At 59.3% G+C, this 17523-nt stretch overlaps 1 protein-coding gene across 6 annotated transcripts in view; it reads left to right on the top strand.

The window, feature by feature from the left end:
• MGLL (monoglyceride lipase) overlaps positions 1–17523 on the top strand; it is a 99217-nt gene that overhangs the window by 30880 nt on the left and 50814 nt on the right. For all 6 annotated transcript variants that reach the window (XM_059077968.2, XM_067043310.1, XM_059077967.2 and 3 more), the window contains exon 3: positions 5247–5353. In XM_059077968.2, coding sequence (XP_058933951.1) covers positions 5247–5353 — 107 coding nt within the window. The remainder of the gene's footprint in view (positions 1–5246; positions 5354–17523) is intronic.

Below are 17523 nucleotides of genomic sequence, written 5' to 3'. Positions count from 1 at the left end.
GGAGCTGCCCCACCTCCCAGGGCCGGATGCCAGGCGGGCCGTCTGCTCCCGGGGCCCGGCCGCCAGTCGCCTTCTCCCGGAACGGGAACGACTGGCTCCCGGCTGGCTGCAGCCCGTGAAGAAGTTCCAGGAAGAAGATCCTCACCCGTGTCTTCTGGAGCCTCGTTCCTGCTGCTGCGGGTATTGCCTTGTCTGCACAAACGGCCTCGCTGATGTTCTGCTGCCATCCTTTGTCGACGATGCAAACATGAGGGGAGGAAGGAGGGAGGGGATCGCTTTCCCTGGCGCCTGCTGGGGGCCTGGCCACGCGGGTTCCTCGGCAGACGTCCCCCCTGCCTCCCTGCTCTGTTGTCCACAGCAGCCCCGGGGGCTTCAGGAAGTCAGATCAGGTCACTGCCCTGCTCGGTCCCATCCTCTGCACGCAGAACCCCTGGCTCCTCGCAGCAGCGTCCGGATGGGAGGCCTTCTTTCTGGGCCTGGGGTGGGCAGGACCCTGCGGAGGACGGCTCTCCTTCCCAGCACGCCGGTCTGTTTCTCAGCCTCTGCCTGCCCCGCCGCTCCCTCCGGGGCACAGCAGGCTCCCTGCAGCCCCGCTCCGCGTTCGCGGTGCCTCTCACCGCACACTGGCGTGCGTGTTCTCTGCTGAGGTCTGTCTTTCCCAGTGGACGGTCAGCTGTGTGAGGGCAGGGGCAGTGCTGTTGGTGCGTCTCGCGCCCCTGGGGCCTGGCGCGTGGCAAGCCTCGAGTCGGTACTTCTGGGTGGTCTCAGCCAGAGGGCTCCCATTGCTGCCATCCTGTGAGTGGCTAGGGGACTTGCCCGGGGGCACGGGTGCCAGTGCCGGGAACCAAACCAAGCTGTCCTGCTTCAGATGTCGCTCCCCGTTCAGAGCCCTGAGTGAGGCTGGTGTTTACTTGGCATGCTGGTTCCACAGCGCTGGGTTTCCCAGAGCTGAAATGTAATCACAGGGTCTCGTGAAACCCCAAAGGAGCAATGCCAAGTGGCGGCTGGCGAGCGGTGGTGACTGTGCTGGGGGGTTCCCTTTTCCCCAAAGACACAGCGTAAGCACGCAGCTCGGGAAGTGGCTGGATGTTCCCGTGGCACCGAGGTGGGGACCTGGGAGGGGCTGCGGCCCGGCCTCAGGTTTAGATCTCAGGATGGGACAACGAGCAGAGGCCCCACCTACAGCAGGCCTTGGGGGTCGGGGGGAGGGGAGGTGTGCCCCGGGGGGGTGTGTCCCGACGGGTGGGGGGGGCGAAGCAGAGGGACACCCTGGGCGTGGGGTCTGAGCCTGTGGGTTGCGGCAGGCAGAGGAATCCGGGCCCCAGGGGTCTCGCAGCCCGTCAGCACGGCCTTCCCGAGCTCCTGTGCGCGCCAGCAGCTTCCTCAGCCGAGGACGTCCTCATCGATGAGGTAAATGAGACCTCTGCTCTGGAGAGTACGTGCCAGTCGGGGGTCGGGGGAGGCCGAGCGGAGCGTGGCCGTGGGCCAGTAATTCAGACGGCATCGCGCGCTGAAGGGACCCTTCGCCTGAGGCGGGGTCAGAAAAGGCCTGAGACCCAAGCGGCAGTCCCAGCACAGTCAGGAAAGAGGGGTCCCCGGAGAGGCCTCGGCTGGTGCAGGGGTTCCGTGCCGGCGCCCGCGTGCCTGGCTCTCGGGAGCCGACTGTGTACAGCTCTCCCCGGCGTCGTGTCCAGCGGTGTCACGTCAATAACTTGAAATCCGCTGCGCCGAGAGCACTTACACCCTGGAAACCGGCAAACACTACAAACAAGGACCACTCACTACGGTTATTAAACATTGAGCAGTGCACCCCAGTCTGCTTGTCTGAGCGCCAGGAGGAAGGGTAGCCCTCGGCCGAGCGGAGAAGGGAGATGGGGGCATGACCACGGGGCCGGTCGCTTCTCTCGGACGCAGCGAGAAGTCTCATGTGACTGGATCCTCACTTTGCTAGACAGGTTCTGCAAAATAAAGGCGCAGGTCTAGGGAACGAGGAGGTGTGGGGAGCAGGAGGGGAGACTGGCGTTTCAGAATTGGGGTCCAGGTGAGAGCTGAAACCAGGAAGCAAGGAGAACCCCACTTAGGGCAGCAGCAGCTCAGGACCAGAACGAGGCCAGTGCCGGAGGGCGTGTCTGTGGAGAAGCCTGGCCTGGGTTTGGGGGAGGCGAGCGTGCAGGTGCTGCCCATCTGTGTGTGTGGGGGGGGGGGTGGCAGAGGCCTCTGCTGCCCGCAGCGGATGGCCACGTCGGTCTGCTTGTTTCCAGAGGGGTGGCGGCAGCATGCCTCAGAAGCCTCTGCAGCGATCCAGATGAGCCTCTGGTTTACCCAGCACGTCCCTCCGCGACATAAGTGGCTCCAAAGTGGCTGGAAGTCTCCGCGCCAGAAGGGTTGCTTTCTCGCCCCGGGGGGTCCCACGTGGCGTCTGAGCAGCGTCGTTGGCCACGCTGCACGTGGTGAGGGGTGCTTCTCTGCCTCGGCCGCACAGCGGAACCTCTGGGGCACCCTCCCCTCCGGACCAGTTAACCAGAGCTGCTGCCGGGGGTGGGACACAGCCTTGGCACTTTGGAAAGCTCTCCAGGTGACTTCAGGTTGTGGGCCACGTTGAGAGGCACGTTGAGAACCGCTGGGGGAGAAGTTGCTCCTGTACAGTGAGAGCACCCGTTCTCCCACACGTTGTGTCCAGGGGGGGTTCTGTTAATAGTTCTAGGCATGGTGTCGGTGATGCCGCGTGCCGCTCCTGTGGATGCAAATTGAGACCCTGAAGTCCTCCTCCACCCAGTGGGTCCTGACCGCAGGGGGAGGCTGGCTGTCACGTGACCCCCTTGTCTGTCCGCGTTAACTGTGGGCTGAATGAATCCAGCAGCTGCCACATTCCCCAAGGATATTAAAGTGCTTGAGCTGCCCCCTCTGGGAGCACAGCCCCTTGTGCCGATGGCAGATGATGGCTATTTAGAGATTCCAGCCATGCTTCTGGGTAGCTGAGAGAAATCCCATCAGCCGACCCCAGAAGTGTCAGGTGGGCAGGTATAATCTGCCCAAATTGACGTCTGATCAAGCGGAGGTGGCTGGACATTCCGTGGAGCAGTGAAGAGGGTGTGAAATGTCTGTTGTATTTTAGGAAAAGGGCAGGGAGGACAGACGTAAAAGGAAACTGAGGTTAGTGCTGGTGCTTTGTGCGCTGCTCAGAGAATAAAACGCAGGGTCCCTGTGCCTCTACACAGCCTGGCAGAGGGGAGCTGCAGAGAGAACAGAGGATTTTGTTCGCTCACCACACACGTGCCAGTGCCACTAGGCTGGGGCAGCGCTGGGATTCTGCCAGCTCCAAGGTGGACAAGGCTTCTGGCCTCTTGAGCTGACCTCGAAGTGGAGGAGAGAGCCAGGAACCAAGCGAGCAAGTGCATAGCAGAGCAGTGGCAAACTGTGAGGTGCAGTGAGGGCCCAGTGCAAGCAGGGGCAAACTGTGTCGTGTAATGAGGGCCCAGTGCAGGTCAGAAAGGCGTGAGGGACAGAGGCCGCAGTAGGAGACGTCTTCCATGAGGCCCAGGCACGGGGAGCAACCATGGGAGGTCTGGGGGAGGGTGCTCTGGGGAGAGGCGCCAAAGACCCTGAGCTGGGAGGAGCTGGTGCCGCTGAAGAATGGCTGGGAGCGCCTCATGAGGACGGGCGGTGAGCGGGAAGGCGTCGAGGAGTGGGGAGACCGGAAGGGACAGGGCGACCTGTACTCTGAGCCTGCTGGTTGCCCGCTAGAGACCTGAAAGCGGGTGGTGACGTGCTCTGATCTACCTTTTAGCCACTTGCTGTGCGACCTCGCTGGTTTTCACTCTCAGCTGTAGAGAAGGTAAAGGTAGGATGATTATGAGGGTTAGAAATCCTGTGTGTGGACTTAGCAGAGGAACTGACACATAGCAAATGCTCGGTGAAAGGGCAGCTGCTGTCCTCCCCCTCCTCCCCCCTCTCCCTCCCGCCGTGTCTCTGTGGGCTCACAGGAGTTCCCCCTTGCCCGAAGGGGGCTCTAGTCTCCCTGGGCCTCATGCTAAGAGTACTCGTCTGGGCAGTTGGACATTCGAGAATCTGCGTTCCCTCCTGTAACCCTCCGCTGCTGGGTCACCCTGGGGTGAGCCGCGGTGCGACGGGGGCTGCTGTCTGCGTCCGCAGGTGGGCTTACCACGCAGAAGGCTTTCGGCAGGGGGACTGGGCGCCCAGCCAGGCTCTGCTTCCAGTCCTGGGGCTTCCGCCGCACACGTCTTGGGTGCAAGATACTGTGTTTACTTCAGAACGTCACAGCCCCTTCCTCCCTTCCTTCCTTCCTCCCTTCCTTCCTTGCTTCCTTCTTTCCTCCCTCCCTCCTTCCCTCCCTCCCTCCCTCCTTCCCTTCATTTGCAGAGTGCCGGCTTGTAGCTCAAAACCGTGCCAGCCACAAAGAGGCAGTGAGAGAGAGAGAGTCAGTGTGTCCTCAAGAAGGGTACAGCCAGCGGGGAGGGCAGCAAGCCGCTTGGCCCCTGCTGGACAGAGGGTTTGGAGCCCAGAGGAAGCTGTGGAATCTCCCTCAGAGGAGGGGCCCTGAGCGGGGCCTGGAAGGGAGAGAGGAGGGAGCCAGGTGGGCACAGGGGGAAGAGAAGCAAAGGTGCGTGCGGAGCACGAGCTCCAGCAGCTGAGGGCAGGCACGTGTGGAGTGCGGCTATCCGCACGGCAGTGGGAAGAGCTGTCTTTCGGCACAAGTGACCGAGAACCCAGTGCCTGCACAGCACAGCCAGGCGCAGGGCTGCGAGCGCGCTGGCTTCAGGTCCAGCCGGATTCAGGACCCAGACAACACCGTTAGGACCGGGATCCCCCTACGTGCCTCTCCTCTCTTGGGTTGACCTGTCCTCTAGGGTCGGCTCCTCCTAGACCCATTCGCTTGGCCGGAGCCACTTGAGCCAGTGACTGCGGCTGTGATCATGGTGCCCTGATTGGCTCAGGTCTGGCCCCTTGGGTGGGGCCGATGGAGGACCTGCCATACACCAGCGCCTGCAGAAGTCAGCTCCCGGGACTCCCTCAGCCCCCAGCTGGGGACGCTGTTGTGGTGACTGTCCTATAGGAAGCGGCTCCGTTCTCGGTGACCCGGAAGCCCATGTTTTAACAGCGTGCCCTCTCACTTAGACCCGTGGTTTAGTCTTTGACTCTCCGCTGATGTTGCAGGAGCCCTGCCCCGCCCTGCACGCGGCCTCCATGGCCTGCGCCTTCCTAATGGCCATCTCTCGTCCCTGCAGGGCCCTGGTCTTTGTGTCCCATGGAGCAGGGGAGCACTGTGGCCGCTACGACGAGCTGGCTCGGATGCTGGTGGGGCTGGAGCTGCTGGTGTTCGCCCACGACCATGGTGAGTAGCCCGGGGCCGAGCCCCCCGCTCCGGGGCGCCCCCTTCCAGTCCTCCCTCCTCCTCAGTTTTCCACTTCTGATTCACGCACTGAATCTGGGAAAAGATGTTCTCCATGGGATGTTTGTAAGTAAAAAATGTGCAGTTATGTAAACAAAACATGTGTCTGACCAGCAGTTTCTCTTGAGTCTGGGATTGAATGCAGGCTGATTAGAAACCGCCACTGAAAAGCCCCGAAGTCGGGATGTGTTTGTGTAAGAACTTGCCCCGGGCCAAGTCACCCTCTCTCACGTTTATAAAGCGCTCCCCGCACAGAACGGGCCCTAGTTTCCCCCACAGGACTTCACACAGTGCCATGCTCTCAGCGCAAGTGCCGTACACAGCCCAGTGTGGCCTCAGGATGCTTCCAAAGCATTCGGGCCCAGAGAGCAGTAAGGGTCTCAAGGGCCATGTGGTCGTGAGAAAACCCCGAACACGGGCACATTCACAAGCACGCACAGATGCACACACACATGCGCACATGCACACATGCACACACGCACACATGCACACACGCACACATGCACACATGCACACACGCACACATGCGCGCACACACGTCCGCAGGCCAAGTCTTTGATTCTTCATCAGTAACAAAACCCGTAGTCACCATCAGAATGCGGCGTTTGTTGCCTACATCAGCATGTAGTTCCTGAGTCGTTTGGGTGACATTCTCGGTGGCTGGGAAGGCTCCCAGTCGAGATCTTTGTTTGTCTAACAGTCTTAGGAATGAAGAGTTCCTTGTGACCGACCGTGGTCATTTCTGCACCGCTTCAATGTAGAAATCTATCACCCTGGCCCAGATCCAGAAGCGTTGCTTCCGTTTTCTCTGATAGGGAAATAATTAAGTGAAAAGAGGGGTTGGGGAGAAGTGACAGGCCTGGGAGTCCTTGTGACAGGAGGGAAAGCTTGCGTGGGGCGTTTTGCATATAAGGAACTGCAATTTGGTCTACCAAGAGCACTTTTACAGCCAGATATGTGCAAGGGTCCTCATGACTGAGAATATTGACTAAATTCTTTCTTACTATGTTCGTAATGTTCTGTAGTGCTTTGCAAACAGTCCCAGTGATATTTGTGAGACTATTTGAGAGAGAATATTCGAGGATTACCCTGATTTTCACTGTGGGACTGTCATTATTTACTTTGCCACCTTCTACACTGTAAGGCCCATGATAGGAATAACTTTTTTCCTGTCGGCATTTGTCTCTGTTAACGTTTGTTGCAGTGAGCTGAACAACATGGGGGCATTCTGAAAGAAAAGAGTGTTTGTACGAGGCAAACACGGAACACCTCCAATGGAGCTTTAAGTTACCTGCTTTTAATCTCGAGGTCAGCTACCCTCTTATCAGCTGCCTTTGGCCGAATCTGTGGTGGGGCAGTAACTGTCATGCCTTATTTATGTTGTCTGGCCGTAGAAGTTTGAAAAACAATTTGAAAAGTCTTCTTTTTTAGAGTAAAGAGAGAAAAGAAACAGCCTGCCTTTTTTTTTTTTTGGTACGCGGGCCTCTCTCTGCCGTGGCCTCTCCCGTCGCAGAGCACAGGCTTCAGACGCGCAGGCCCACGGGCCCAGCCGCTCCGCGGCAGCACGTGGGATCCTCCCGGACCGGGGCACGAACCCGCGCCCCCTGGATCGGCAGGCGGACTCTCAACCCCTGCGCCAGCAGGGAAGCCCCAGCCTGCCTTTTGATGTTTCCAAATTAACATCCAAATCTGAGGCCTGGCTTCTGTGACGTTCTGAATATAGCTCAAAGGTGGTTGCTCGTGTTCACCTCTTTTAAGTTCCTTGATGGATCAGTTTCTTCCAGCGGCTCACGGGAAGTCTCTCTGGCAAGTGCCTGTGGGAGGGAGGTGTTTTCATCAAGAAATGAACCCAGTGTGACTTTGGTTGTCTAGAGATGAGTGTGGCTGTGGCTTCCTTGGTGGGAGAAAGCGGGTGCTGGGCCGCCTTTGTGGGGTCTTGCGCCGGCTGGGGAAGCAGACGCCGGTGGTTACGCCCTGTGCCTGGTTGCTTCTCGCGGAGGTGTGGAGGGGAGCGGGGGACGCGGAGGCACGTGAGCCCAGGCCTGCCGGTTCTGCGGCCCAGCCTCCCTCTATCACACGGCACGTGCCTTGGTGTTCACACCGGCATGAAGCCTACAGGGCGGTGCTTCATTCTTTCCCACATCGCTTTTAAATTTAAGTAAACCTCTATGGGGAAAATGTCAGGGCATTTATGAGGCCAATCGGAGGGATACAAGGAATAAAACCACAGAGCAGAAGCACCTCTCGGGGCTCCAGGGCCTCGCCAGTGCCAGGCTGGCCTAAACCTCCCCACTTGCAGGCGTGCTGTTGGTGGTCATCTGCACTCCTGTGCTTCCGGGGGGACCTGCCCCCCAGGTGACAGAAGGGCCCGACGCAGACACGCCTGGCTCCAGGTGTCTACTGGACTGCGGTGCCAGCCGTGGGCCTCGGACACCTAACCATTCCGAGCCTTGGTTTTTTCATGTACCAAATGGGCCAGCCAGTGCAGTGATAGAATAAAATAAGGCCTACGGGGCCCCAGGGGAGGGTGGCGCCTCTTCGCCCTCACTCTGCCAGCTCCTAGACCCCCTCCAGCCCGAACGGGGGACACCCAGGCTGGGAGCAGGGTCCCCTGCCGGCTGCCGAGGCTGCGGTGAAGATCGGCTGAAGGATAGATGGAAAGTGCTTCACGAGGTAAACAGTCCTACCAAGGGCGGTTTCATGGCTGGCTTCTGTAACACGATCTGTAGAACCACGGGTCTCTACACACCCTGTGCTAACTTGGTTTTAAGTTAAATCTCCTTGCCCGGCTGTGCTCCAGTAAGAAACCTGGAGCCGCTGGGCTGGGCGGTCTGGCTGGCGGCCTGGCGAGTACGACGATGTGCTCAGTCAGTGTCCCGCTTACCTTCGTTTTCTGTTTGACCTTAGGGTTTTACAGGATGACCTCCTGGGCCTGCAGGGCTCCGCCAGAAACGAGAAGTATCTTCCTGCCCTTTACTGAGTGCCATCTGCATGCCAGGCTCTGACCAAGGCCCTTTTCGTGCATTATTTCCTACCCCTCATAACAGTTAATACCTTACCCCCTTCAGAGGTGAGGGTCTGAGGCTCTCCTTGTCCACCAGAGCACACGTACCAGTCGGGGGCTGTTGGACTGCATCAGACCTCGGTAGCTTAGCAAACAAAGGTTTATTTTTCTCCCGTGACATGAGAAGGCCGAGGCGGCTTCGGGACACCGCCGTGCCATCTACGCCCAAGGCCGCCTCTGTAGCTTTGCTCAGCTGTTCTCATCGCGTGGCTTTCATGCCCACGGGTACCAGCTCCAGCTCCCGGGCTCAGCAGGAGGCAGTACAGAGCTCCCCGTCGTGTTGCAGCTACACTCCAGGTGCCAGGACAGCATCACACGGCCAAGGCCGGCTGCAAGGGAGGCAGGAGGTCTAACTTGTTCGCTACGCGTTTGCTGGTTCAGACAGAACAGGGCCCTATTGCTGAGAGAGGCACACAGGAGGGACGCTGAAGCACCGTCTCCCCTGACAGCCACGCGTCCAGGCGTGTTCTCTGAGAGAGCGGTTCTCATCCGTTTCTGCTGTATGTATTTTCTGAGCTGCGTTTAGCCCACAGTGCCGCCTTTCGGAAGGCGCTTTCGGAAGCTTTCGATGTGAGGCTTATTATCAGGACCGTCAGTGCGTGGCGGTGAAGGTTGCTAACCGTGCATATTAACCTTGGGTCCGGCGCTGTACTAGGAGCAATGCACGGACACAGGCACTGGCATATCCTGGTGGCCCGGGGACCTGTCCCCCCAGCCCCCTTAAGCAGCCCTGTGGAGCACTCAGCTTTGCCCTGGTACTTTTACTCTGAGGGGTAACTCTTCCTTCGGTGGAGGCAACGGAAACTGACTTACGGTGTCGTGTGCTAGCTTCTCTCTCAGCCCCATGGCCTTCTCCTTGCTGTGCAGCCCAGGCCTGAGCAGAGAGCAGAGGCATCACCAGTGTTTGCTGAATGAATGAAGGAGTGTATGACCCGGAATAGGTCAGACCAGAGACGCTATGAATATAAGCAAACGCTCACATGAAAGTATCTGCGTCAGCAGGGTGGAGAGGACCCAGCAGAGGGACCAGGACTTGGTCAGGTGGCCAAGGCTGGGGCAGGGCTGCTGTCGACTGGAGCTGGGGCAGGGGAGGCTCGAGGCCCTATAACTCGGGTGCTCGAGGCAGGCTCGGCCACCCAGCGGCACACGGCTTCCCAGCGCCTGGCAGGTTGGTGAGGTGCTGGGTCTTGTCGGCTGAGTAGAGGAGCTTGAGGGGAGAAGAAAGGGTGTAAAGGAGGGGCCCATAGCTGAGAGCCGTGGTCCTCTCCGGGGATGCCCCTGAAACACTGGGGGGTCTTGAAAAATGCTGATGCTGGGGCCCCTCACTCCATAGAGACTCTGATCTCTCGGGACTGCGGTGTGGCCGTGGTGTCAGGACCTTTGAAACCCCCCAGGTGAGTCTAACGAGCAGCTGAGGTTGAGAACCACCATTCCAGGCAGAGGAGGTCGTACGGTACTGGCCAGACTCAGATGCGTGGGATCCCATGCTTACGTCCTGTTCAGGTGGGACTCCCCGCACGAGGGTTTAGCTGGACCCTGGAGTCTAGGCCCAGGAACGGAGGGGGAGCCAGCCCCTGGCCTGCGAAGCTCGGGGCTCTGTGGCGAGACCCTGTGGACGCTCGGGAAGGACGCTAAGCAGGGAGTGGCCCCCCGGCGAGATGGGATCCAGGGCAGGGCCGGTGAGGGAGGGGGCGGCAGGCAGAGTTGGGGGAGCTTCCGGGAGGTCTGAGCAGGTGGAGAACCAGGGGTGCGAGTTTCTGTGCTGCTCTAAATACGGCACCGAGGAAGCCGGGCCTCTCGTTCTCGCCGTCCCTGGCCCCCAGCGGCTCACGGTGACTCGCTGGAAAGCCCTTGGGGCAGTGGCATGGCAGGAGAGAGGTGCCGGGGAGGCGGGCGGCCCCTAGGCCACCTGCCGCTCCAGCACAGCGGCTCCAGGCCCTTCCCGCGGGCGGTGCGTTCAGAGTTACACGGTGGGGCCCGACTCGCCCCCTCTCTATTTACGGAGTATAAGAGAACCATTCCTGACTGATTAACAGGGAATTAATTATCTGCCAGTATTTGAGGGAACGCGCTAAAGGCAGTTTGTATGTGTCTTATTTATTTTTTAACTTTTTCAAAAACTCAGCCGGGGCTGGGGTATACGTGTGGGCGAACAGGAAGCTCTGGGGGAGTGTCTGTGGGCGACAGTTAAGCCTGACTCCCTTTGGTGGGAGCCCTGCCCAGTCAGAAGAAGAGTGTTCAGGAAATTCAAGGGGAGAAGAAGGTACCTGTGTGTTTTCCACGCAGGGAGGGTTTTGAGTCAAGGCCCCTTGGGATCTAGTCTGTAATTGCTGTCGGTTACGCTCATATGCTCTGTTTCCAGTGTTTGAGAACTGTGTAATTTTCTTGCTGTGGTAAACAGAGCGAAATGGATGCCTGGAGAGGGCGCGGGGCCCCAGCCGCGGTGGGTGCAGGCGTCAGACGCAGAAGGCAGGCCGCAGCCGCCTCTGGGTCCCTTCCAGGCCTTAGTGGTCCCTCCTCCTTGCCCTTCTGTATTCACGTTACACATCCCCAGACCTGCCGGCTTGGATATCCGTCCCTGACGTGGGATTGTTTGGTCACTTGCCTCTTTCTCGCGTAAAGCAAAAACCTCCACGCGTCTCCGTTTGCCCATCTATAAACTGAAGATGACGATGACAGTAATGCTAATGACAACGGTGAAGTTACCTGTGGCTGAGACAGATTGAGGGAGATGGGGTTCACACCTGGGGGCAGCCAGGGTTCCGGGAAGGCTGGGGGCAACCCAGACGGCTGGGCCCACCCCCAGATTTTCAGCTTCAGTTGGGCAGGTTCCCAGAAGTGGGCCAGGGTCACCTCAGGTGTTTCTTGGGTAGAATTTACTTTAAATAAGGTGCAGCGTCGGGGATTCCCTGGTGGTCCAGTGGTTAGGACTCCGCGATTCCACTGCCCGGTCGGGGAACTAAGATCCTGCATACCATGTGGTGCGGCCAAAAAAAAAAAAAAAAGTGCGTCGTCAGTGTCATTGAACTTGGAAGTGTAATATCTGCAGTCAGCAGACTGGGCATCTCCTGCAGCAGATACAGCCCGGGGGCCTCCGTTGTGCAGTCTGTGCTGGGCGCGGGCTGCGGAAATGACACAGACCCGGGTACCTACCTCCAGAGCCTCCCAGGGCAGGGAAGGCGGCAGGTACCCTGGACCTCTGGTGGAAGTGTCCCTGGGGTAAAGGGGGATGGGTCTTCCCTGGAGGGTGAGCATGGGGAGAGGCTTCAGAGTACGCGACTCCGGTGACCTTGGACAGGGCACTAAGCCTCCCGGAGCATCCGTTTCCCCACCTGTGACTGAGTCATAGCATCAACCTGGTGAGGAGACATGATGTGGTAGCTGCTGGCCGCGTATCAGTATCAGTAAATATGGGCGCTGCCCTCCGCCCATCCACAGACCCCTGCTCTCTTCATCCCCAGATGCAGAGTCTGCAAGAAGAGGACCTCATCGTCCATCTCCCCCAGACTAGGGGCACACTTCCCACCTCTGAAGCAAGGGGCTCACACTCCCCATTTTATTTAAGCTAAACTCCATGTCACCCTCGACGGGACCTCTTGAAGGATGTCCCTGTCACCGAGCACCCTCTTTATCACCATCTGGGGGCTTCCCTTTATCATGTCCGTTCTTTACCTGCTACTGATTCCGTTTTTTTTTTGTTTTTTTTTTTTTTCTGATTCCGTTTTTAAAGACATATAAGGGACTTCCCTGGCCGTCCAGTGCTTGAGACTTCGCATTCCAATGCCGCGAGTGTGAATTCGATCCCTGTTCAGGGAGCTAAGATCCCGCATGCCTCACGGCCAATAAACCAAAGCAAAATTGAAGCAATATTGTTAACAAATTCAATAAAGCCTTTAAAAATGGTCCACATAAAAAAAAAATCTTTTAAAAAAATGAATAAAAATAAAGACATTTAGACAGTGATTGCTGGGGAAGGTGCCCTGATCTATTCACATGTGAAGCAGGTGACAAGAACACGCAGCCCTTTTGAGGGTTAGAGGCAAGTTTTGGTCTGAATCCTGCATCAGGCTCAGCGTGAGGGGCTTTGAGAGCCACATGGATGCTTCTAGAAGCCCAGTGCCGTCTTTTCTCGTCTCAGGGCAGGAAGTGCCTGATAACTTGTCACCCTTTTACCTTTCTAAAGGAATTTCCTCCAAGGGAGTGTTTGTTCACTCAAAACTACTCACCTGGCCCCAGGGTGGAAATGTTTAAGGCTTTCTGATAAGGAGAAAACAGACTCCACTCTCCGTCTCTGGAGGAAGCAGTTTCTGGAGTGTTCAGGTGTGTCACTTGTTGGAGGAGGAGAACAGTCGAATTACCTACATGTGGTGCTGTGGTAAAAAGGAAAAGTGGATAATTCTAGGGAAGGGAGTTCTTCTCAGCACCGTGGATGCTCTGTGCACAGGTCAGGAACTGAGAGAAGATGGACCTCATTTTAACGTATAGGTAGGTTATATTTGAAAGTGGAGCAAAACATGTACCTTGGTGTCTGGAAGACTTGAGTTCAAGTCAGTTCAACCACGTACTTGCTCTGTGACCCTGGACAAGTTACCCAGGCTCCCTGAACCTCAGTGTTCTCATCTACAGCAAGAGAAGGATCAAAGTCTCTACCTACCCCGTTGGGGTCAGTGAGGTGACCAAGTGAGGTGTAGTGCGTGTGGAGGGCCTGGCCCCGTGTGGGCACTGGACACCCGACACCCACACAGGCCCCACCCCCTCCAAGTGCAGGTCACTGGGGTAAGGCAAGCAGGGAAGAACGAGACAGCCAGGGCGGGGGGACGGTCCCTGCAGAAATGGCTCCAGGTGAGCTGAGACTTGAATGACAGCTGGGACTCCATCCAGGCAGAGGTGCAGCGGCGCGGAGGCCCGGCAGGACGTGGGCGTGGGCTTCCCCGTCGCGAGCTAGGCACCACGAGTCAGAGGCATGTCCTCCTGCATTGAAGGCGAGCATCCCAAGCTCCGGGGAGGCAGAGGCCAGGCCACGTGGTAGGAAGGGCACGCGGGTTCCGTGCACCATCCAGGATGTGGATGGTTGAGAAGAGAAGCCATGATCGGGCTGGGTGACCAAAGCCTGGGGCTTGGGGACCGTCAGCGGCTCGGGAGGAAGGGAACCTGCCGCTGCCAGAGCCTCACAGATGGCCCGGGCCGGGGTGCCGAGCAGGGCTTGGCTGCTTCCAACGGATCGGCTCCTGGGTCTCTACAGCCACCGTCAAGCAGCTTGGTGCTGCCCGCGCGGCCAGGGGATTCTGGAGGCCTGGGTAGCGTCAGCCACGTCCCAACGCACCGCTGTGTGTGGGCGCTGGGCCAGCGTGTGCCCGCGGCTGCAGCCTACCCGGCGGCCCGGACACCTCCGGCACCAGCTGCGGACCTGTCGCTGCGGACCCGACGCCCCCGCCGGGTGTCCCTGCCCCGGGTCCCCTCAGTGCTCCTGCAGCACCTTCCAGCAGAGGAAGGTGCTTCCCCACGGTGCTTTTTCGGCTGTCTGTCCACGCGTTCGCCTCTTAGCTCTTCCAGCTTTGGAGCCGGGACGTTTTCTCCTGGTCACTCCCTGAGGGCAGGTGTCATGACGGGGAAATGAGGAAGCTGAGTGGCCCCCTGAGGTCACTGCCATCCTCTCTCCGGTCGGGACCCATCGCTGGGGGGAGCGAGGATGCTGGAGGAGACCCCACGGAGGGCAGGGTCGTGGGCGTAGAGCTCAGAGCAGAGCAGGAAATGGACGCCAGCCCGGGCCTGCACCGGGTCAGCGGCAGCGCGTGTCCGGGGGCCTTGTACTTGCACAGCAGAGGTCCCCACCTGCTTCGGGCAGGAAGGAGGGGGCTGGTGGCCTTCAGCGTCCGGGCTGACTCAGAGCTGTCCTCGGCCCTTCAGAGCCTGAAGCCGTGGCCGGGCTGCTGGCCAGGTGGCTTGGGAAGGTGGTGCCTTGAGCTGTCAATTTATGACACCCTTGGTCTCGGGCGTCGTAAGCACGAGCTTTGGAGATGTGCCCTCTGGGCCTTTTCTTCCAGGGCAGCTGCTCCCTGGCTGCTGGGTTCGTGTGCCAGCAACCCTGGCGACCCCTGAGCACGCCAGCCCGCGCCCTGCGTCGCTCTCCGCAAGGCCAGCTCCTCCCCACTGCGTGCCAGACGCCTTCTAAACTGAAATAGTCTGCACCCGCTCAGGTAACAGTTACTTCGGATTATTTTTTCCCATCTGCAAACACTGAGCCGTTTCCTGAAGACGTTCAGGTCGGGTGGGTCGGCACCGGTCCCCACTGTTAGGGACCCGCAGACTCTTCAGCGCACGTGAGACCAGGGGCCGGGAGCGGCCAGGGTGAGAGGCAGGACCTGGAGTGACCGCCTGGGTTCACACCACCCGGCAGATGGTGTGGTCAGGGGCGTGACCCGGAGCCCCCTTTCCTTGTGAGCTGGGGGTGCTGGCGGTGGCGCCTGGATGCAGAGCTCCCGTGGTCGCCACGCGGGAGGCCCAAGAGTGAGCAGCCCTGGCCCGGGGGATCCCGGCAGGGGTGGCGCGGGTCCTGCACGCGGACTCGTGGCCGAAGCTGAAATGGTGATTGTGGCTGCCGTCCTCTTTGGGTCCCCGACACAGCTGCAGGCCGCAGCTAGCCTGCACGGCCGGCCCGTCTCCTCGATTCACGCGCGGTGGGTGTGGGTTCAGGGCCCCACCCTGAACAGCAGGCTGGGGCTGGGACCCAGGTCCCCGCACGTCTCGCCAGGGTTGGGAGCTGCCGCTGCCCTTCAGTACGTTAACATTAGAAGTAACTCCGGCTGCAGGTGGACCAGGAAGAGGAGCCACCGAAAGAAATTTTAAAGCAGGTGGGGCCAGGCTCGGCTTCACTGGGGTGTGTCCCTGGGGCAGGCCACACTGACTGCCTGGGGGGCTGCCTGGGGGAGGGGCCTCATCTGTTCCGTGAGCTGGAGCCTTTCGGAAGTGGGAGCCCAACAGCGTGGACCCGCCTGGCCGGCCCACCAAGAGCTACAGACAACTGCCGAGATGCCGCCAAGGGCCAGGGCCTCTGGGAGAAGGGGAGCAGCCCTCCCTCCCCTCCCTCCCTCCACCCTGGGAAGGACCCCATGTGACAGACGAGGGCTTCACAAGTACCTGTTACCCATCTGCAAGTAACAGATGCCCAGCTGCGCCTGCTCCTTTCCCGAGGGCGTTTGTGGCCTTTGCTTAATTTCGCTGCACACGTTGCTTCCAAGGTAGCAAGAGGGATCTTCGCTCCATTTCCCAGGTGAGGCAGCGAGCTGGGCGGGCCAGGACCAGAACCAGAACCAGAACTCCTGCTCACAGCTCCGGGAAGCGCCCTCAGTGCCCTGATTTCTGTCCCGTTAGCGGTAAGAGGAAGAAGTCAAAGGCCAGGGAGGACCCCAGCAGGATACTCAGACCAGGGGCATCTCATGGACAAGCATCCTGGGGGCACCTCGCGTATTCAGCACCTGCCTGGACATCCGAGGAGGAAACTCCGCGTGTGAAACCTGGGCGAGTCGGAGCCGGAGAGCTGGGCTGCCAGGGGCCAGGCCGGAGAAGTGAGTTTGCAGGACACGCTGGGACGGAGGTGGCCTGAGTGGCTGCACCCAGGTTCTGCCCCAGACGAGCTGTGTGCCGGGCCTCTCTGGGCCTCTGCCTCTGCAAAAATGAGACCAGCGAAACCTGAGGCGTGAGCTGGACCTACGCAGAACACGCTCAGAACCGAGCGTGAAGTCGGGGTGCGGTCTCTGCCCGAGGCCACTGCACGGTAGCAGCTTCCCCCGGAGGACCGTGGGCTCCTGACCTGATTCTGGAAGCAGAGGGTGGGCAGCAGGGCCCCTGCCTGCTGGAGCTGGAGGAGCCCTGGAGAGACCCCCGTCCCTTAGCATGTCACGCCCACCCAGATCCAAGCCAGCCAGCCCGACACAGCAGTGTGGAGGAAGGGGGTTGCCTGGTGAGCCCCAGAAAGCAGGCAGACTGGTCACTGCCTCCTGGGGGACGACCCCCACACTGCAGGCCCCTCTCAGCGTGGTCAGCCATAAGCACGCACCCATCTGTAAGTGCCAAGACAGCAACCCAGTGACCCGGCTTCCTGGGTCCTGCCTGGAACCTCCTGCGTAACAAACAGGGTCTCGGTGAACGTCTGCTGAATTATGAGGCAGTTGACTAAAAATGACCGTTTCTCTGGGTTTGCCCAAGTTCAGACTCGTGAATCGTGTGTGTGTGTGTGTGTGTGTGTGTGTGTGTGAATTTGGACTAGAGGATGGGCCCTGTTTAAAGAAAATCAAATAACGCTTTCCCACCGGGGAACATCCATCATCTCTGTGCTAGTATTTTTTTCCATGGATCACCCCCCATTTAACCCTTGCAGCAATGTGGTGAGACAGCCAACGTGCCCATGGAGGAAGCAAGGTGGCTCAGAGATGGAGAGTAACTTGCCCAAGGCAACACAGCCAATACCGGGGAGGTGGGGGAGGAGCAAAGCTGGATTCAAGTCCCCATACTCTTTGCCTTGCTAAGACCTTGACTTTTGGAAAACTGCTTTGGAGTGAGGTGTCGCAGGCCCGGCTTGGAGTGCAGTCCCCAGCAAGTGGCCCTGGGGTTTCTGCACCTCCAGACAGAAGTGCCTGAGCAGCTCCAGGAACAGCTTGTGACGCGCAGTCTGTCGGGGGAGGGGTGCCAGCTCCCCACTGAGCCGTCCACCAGGGCTCTGACCCGCACGGGTGGCACCCAAGCTCAGCCAAGGGACTGCGAGTTTTGGGCTGATTCCAGGAGTGTAAACGCCGTCCTGCCCACCCCCCCCTCCGATTCCTCCGAGCCTTTCCCACGCTGACTGCATCCTCTGAGCACCACGGCGGGTGGGGCTCCCCGTTTACAGAGCGAGCCCAGCCTGGGTGAGCTTTGTGTGATGCGCCAGAGGGATGCAGCTTGGGGCCTGGCCCCGTGTTTCTGGCTGTGTGGCTGGGATAGTTCAGTCTCTCTCTCAGAACCACATTTTCCCCGTCAGTGTGACAGGCCTTAGGCTTCCCCTCGAGACCCTAAG

Source organism: Kogia breviceps, chromosome 10 (assembly GCF_026419965.1).
Source record: "Kogia breviceps isolate mKogBre1 chromosome 10, mKogBre1 haplotype 1, whole genome shotgun sequence".
In the NCBI taxonomy this organism is placed as follows: Eukaryota; Metazoa; Chordata; class Mammalia; order Artiodactyla; family Physeteridae; genus Kogia; species Kogia breviceps.
The sequence above is the reverse complement of the archived record's forward strand: the minus strand, read 5'-3'. Positions and strand labels throughout refer to the sequence as shown.